We start from the raw sequence: 5,267 nt of genomic DNA on the forward strand, positions 1-5,267 counted from the left end.
TTTTAGTTCAGTTATAGTAGCAGGGCTCCTCCTTAGCCACAAACTTGTGGGGACTCCAAAAATTATTTCCTCTCCATGTTACCCAGTGACTCTTTAATATATGATACTTAACCAGTCCTTGGAACAGGCAGAATGGAGACACAAAAGTTTTTTCAAGACATGTGCTCAACACTGGACTTCAGATGAGTGCTCTCTACACTGTGATCCCCTTTCCATCCTGTCATTCATTAATTCCTTTCTGCGCATTGGTCATTCAGGAGATGTAGAAGGCGTCCTTGTTCCAGTCTTGCCTGTAGTTTTGTGGTCAGGGCTTAGCTCACTGTTGTGGGAATTAGGAAATGGGGGCTGCAGTCTTTCCAGCCTGAGGGGGACCTCGAGTCCAGCTTTCCAACGTCTTGAGAGAGTGCTCTAACCACCAACCTTATGCAAAAGGTGCACACAACTGCAGCTTTGCCTCAGAAGTGGGTTCCCTTTGGTGCCAGATGTACCACCCTGAGCCAGGCAGCTGGGCTCTAAGGAGGAGCAGGATTTCAGGGGCAACCCTCTGATTCCTGTTGTTTAGGACTAGGCCTCTGCCCCCTTTATGCCCAGATGTCCTGGGTCACTCTTAAGAGGCATGCAAGCCTCCCCATTCTATGCAGAGTAAACCTTGGTCACCTTGCCTCATCTCTTTGGATCAGTCTCCTGGAGTGGGGGAATATTTTTCATGTTTGCAGAAGACAGAAGAGCAACATCTTGGAAGATGATCATGACCTGGCCCTTAGTCACTTTGGAAACATTTTCCCATGGTCTATGAGTACTGGACTGTCTCCACCAGGATGTATGGCCCAGGCACCTATTGCAGTTAATGTGCTCAAATTCACTCTTTGTAGTTTTATTATAATACAAGAAGCATGAAATAATTTCCAGAAGCTCATTACATGTGACTGAGTCATTTATTTGCATCATTGCTGAACAGGCAGCCTTTTGTATCTAGGGCTAAGTACAGACAGTCAAAAAGCCTGAGGGTGAATCTATTGTCTTTGCAGGTTAGTCTAAACTGCAGAGATTAAACTGGTAAACAACTGGACACAGGTGACCACATTAGATGACCACATTTAGAGTTTCATCTGGAAACAATAAATCAGGGCCAAATACTGTGCAGCCCCTCTCAGACAGAAAGCTGAGTTATTTTGAAGGCTGCATCCTGCTTCCCAGCATTCAGACAGAGAGAGAAGGTCAGCTACCTCTGCAACAGTATCTCTCTCTTCCATGGGCTTAAGCAAAAGCCAGGGTGGGGATGTGAATGATGCTGGAAGAGAGAGTCTCTGTGTAGCTGTTGGTATAGCGTGTGACTAGAAAACTTCATACACCTGATGGTTTATCCTATTACCTCTACATGGGAACATGCCTCTTCAAATTGTGGCAATGTGGATATATTTGAGGAGTAATGCCAGGACATGAGGGAAGGCATAAAATTGGGTTTTATATGAGAAAGGCCCCAGGGAGCCACAAAATTGGGCTCACTGTGGGAAACATTTCCAGCCACCATTTGTGAGAAGAGAGGCATCAGCTTGCCCTCCTGATTTACTTGCACCTTCCTCAGCTTAAAACACATGGAAACAAGAGCACCTAATGGAGTCAAAAGGATCTCAAATTTAGGAGATGGCTGCCCTGGTTATGTTATAATAACCCAATATAAAGACAATAAACTGTAAGCAATATAAAGGCGAAAGACAATAACATAATAGAAGAGGGGCCAGCAACATATTCAGTTTCAGCCTGCAGAACCACTGGAGATGGAGAGCTTTGCCTGTGCCTGCACCTGCCCCCATGTCAGGGCCAGGCAGCGAGGGGTTGTGCCAGGGCTGGGCAGTTTCCAGCTGTGCCTGTGCCTCTGCTGCTTTTTGCCACCACCCTCTCTCAAATGTAGCATGGGCAAAAGCTTCCAGCCGGTGGGGAGAAGCAGTGGCAATGGCACGGACACAGCTACCAGCTGCCTGGCCCTGGCATGGGCACAGGAAAAACTCCCCACTGCCAATGTGCTGCCAAAGGCACTTGGCTCACAACAGAGCAGAACTGTGTTGTTTTAGCTCTCAGCTTAAAGGTTGCCAACCACTAGATTAGGAGATTTTTTTTGGATGCAGTTGCATGAAGAATCCTCTCATTTCAAATTTGCAAAACTTAAAAAAAAAACTTGAGAAATATTATCTTTTATCCTCACTACAACAATGCTTTAGGTCTTCCTGTACCTTTAATGTACCTAAGGGGAGGTACATTGGCCATAGAAGAGAATGCTGTTGGTTCCACAGTGTTTGATAAAGAAGAGGAAGGGGTGGTCAGCCTTAAACTCATAAGGAATCTCAACACTTGTAGTTCCCATCGCACTCCCTGTAACAGCAGCTGCTTCAGTACCCTCTTCATTAACTTCCACATAAGATTTATGGATGGCTGCAGACATGAACACATCACGGTTTCTTGATATTCCTGATAAATCAGCCTTTGAAGAGTCAAACAGCTCCGGCATTCCCATAGCTGCCAGAATTCTGCCAAGGCCATAGCTTTTCTCCATCTTGAACTGGGGCAGATACACGCTCACGCTTTGTTTTTGCATCTTAGCCAAGCTGGTCCATTCCTGTAAATTCTTATAGGTGAGTGCACTTTCAAGCTACAGGAGGAAAAACAGAAGCATAGAAAATTTAGGGTGAAAAGACAGACTAAAGAGCTGGATTTGTGCACATGGAGCAAAATCTGGTTTTCACTTTCATGTTTAGCATGCTTATTATATTTAACTACAAAAAAACAAATGCATCACAAGAACACAGTTCACTAATAGAGTCAACTGAAGAATGGAAGGTAGGAACTCTTCCAAATATATTTTAATCTTGTCCTGTGAGAAAAAAATATCAAATTTATTTTCCGGTGTCTTTTGAGATAAAAATATCAAATTTTAATTGATATGTGGGAAATATATAATCAACACAATTGTTTCTTTACCCTTCCCCCATTAATTTTTTTTTGTTTTAGATTATCATTAAAATGTCATATTTTCAGGATTTTTGGTTGAAATTCTTTTAAAAATCCCCAAAGTTTTATTCATTAACAACTTGCTATCTATATTTTGTCTAAAGAAATGAAAAAAAAAAAGGCCTTTGGTCTAATAATGGCCATCTTCCAACATCCACAGTAAAGGGGAGAAAAGATAAATAAACTCTAATATTGTCTGTCATCTTCTGTCTGTACGGCCCAGATAACTGAAGATAAGCAAAGATTTCAGTACATTCACATGCAGCATATATAAGGGCTATTTATATGCACGCTCAGAGACCAGAGGCTTTACCTGTTCCAGGCCAGTGGAGTTATCCTTGATGTCCTTTGGTAGAAGAATGAACATACTCAGTTCTTTTTCTTTACCATAGGGGAGCTCAAGCACTTGAATCTCAGGTTCCTCTATGATGGCCAGATTGTATTCGTTTTTCTGAAACATCATCTGCACATTCTTGGTCTGATTCTGTAATATAAAGAACAGACACGAAGAGAAGTAGAAAGCACAGACATTCCCCTATCCAGAATCTGCATATTGGAAAAAATCACAGAGTCAAACTGGGTCTAGGATCTGTTTATAGCCCAGGATGGACTTCTCCAAGGGTAGCCAGCCCCCGTTGCACATTGCCTTCCTCCCTTTCAGCCACTCTCAAAAAGTTAATAATCTTTTTCCCTTTCATTTTAGAGAAAGCAAATTCAACATTTTTTCTGACCCATGGGTTTGGATAGAATTTCCCTCAATCCTATCATGCATTTTTTTGACATTTCAGTGAAGAAACTTATCTTAAAGAACATCACAGAAAAGCATCCATTTATTAAGGAGAAGAATTAGGTGAAACACCCTGGGTACATTTATGTTCCTCATTTTGGAACTCAATAATAAGAAAGCCAGAACAGTGCTGTGCTAGAATCCTGTTTTCATAGATTTGGATTTGTTCAGGCTCAATAACAGAACATGAACACAACTTTTTATCAGGTGATATGTATGTTCAGCTCACGTGACCTTTTCCCCTTACCAGGCTTTTGTATCTAAATAGAAGCCCCAGTTGCCCAGGTACCTGTAACAAAATAAGTCAGTTATCTTCTACCCGAAACCCCTTGAGGATACTTCATTGTGGAGGGATGAATGTCAGAGCAACCCCTGAGTAACTTCCGGTAGCAGAATCTCTGTAGAGTTAGATAAAAGTGTTGACAGGCAGCAAGGAGAAGCTCTCAACCTCTTTTGGTAGAATAAGAGAGAGGGTTAGGTTTCCTTCACTTTAGCCCTTGCCTGTACAGTACCTTGTTTAACCTGAAAGGTTCTTCCTTGGTGTCTTCTTCCTTAAACTGCACAGTCCACTTTCCTTTAAAGTAGATAGCATTGACCAGCACCAGGACAGTGTTTGAACCTAGAATGCCCTCTGTGAACAACTCTTTGATTTTACCTTTAAAAATAATCAATTCAGCTGCATTAACATACTTTGTTCAGATATTCCACTAGACTTGATTTATAATAATTCAGAGTTCAGTGATGACAAGAATGATCTTGAAATGAAACTGATGCATCAACAGTAAACTATTGTAGAGCTGCAAGCCAGAAGACCTCAGAGGCCATGTCTATTTAGCTCTTTTCTGCCAAGCTTAAGACCACTGTCAAGAAGCAAACCTGCCCACTCTCCTGGGCAAGCCTAATCATTAGGCAGATCAGTAAGTTACAGCGGTCTTGAGTGCATGCCCTGGCACCACTCTGAGGCTCTCCTGGGGCAGAGTGGCTGGCCCGTAGAGGTCAGGAGTGAACGACTCAGTGCCACTCTCCTGAGAAAGAGACTTGTAACTTGGTAGCAGTTCTTGGTTCTGCTGGGAGGCAGGATAGACATGTTCAAAGAAGTCTTGAACCTGTGTCCAATTTTCTAGCATTAACAAGTAAAGGACAATGTTGTGGAAAAATTGAAAAGCCTGTGAGGCTTAGCAAAGCAGAAAGAACTTCATCTTCAGGTATTATATTACTCATTAATTCTCATATGTATGTATTCATCCAAGCACCCAATATTTCCTGGACTTACCACTGGTCTGTTCTTCCACCCAGGTGTTAATTTTTTTTCTGGTTTCTTCGAGAGCATTGCTAAAGTCAACAGCTTCCAGCGCAGCATGGTACAGTGTCTCTGTGCACTTCAAGTATTGCTGGAAAGTAGGAAAGACAAATGTGTGTAACAGGGCCTATAACTTCCTGTGTGCAAGACCCTTCCCTATTGCACCAGAGCAAG

At 42.4% G+C, this 5,267-nt stretch overlaps 1 protein-coding gene across 1 annotated transcript; it reads right to left on the reverse strand.

Moving 5' to 3' along the window:
- Positions 1-903: 903 nt before the first annotated feature.
- On the reverse strand, positions 904-5,220 carry LOC102385895 (leukocyte elastase inhibitor A-like; the record flags this gene model as incomplete). The annotated part of the gene is made up of 4 exons (XM_006038683.2): positions 904-2,647; positions 3,320-3,490; positions 4,306-4,448; positions 5,067-5,220. Coding segments are annotated over 4 exons (873 nt in total), but the record flags the coding sequence as incomplete, so codon positions are not given.
- Between the last annotated feature and the right edge of the window lie 47 nt (positions 5,221-5,267).

This window comes from Alligator sinensis, unplaced genomic scaffold, assembly GCF_000455745.1.
Source record: "Alligator sinensis unplaced genomic scaffold, ASM45574v1 scaffold935_1, whole genome shotgun sequence".
NCBI lineage: Eukaryota > Metazoa > Chordata > Crocodylia > Alligatoridae > Alligator > Alligator sinensis.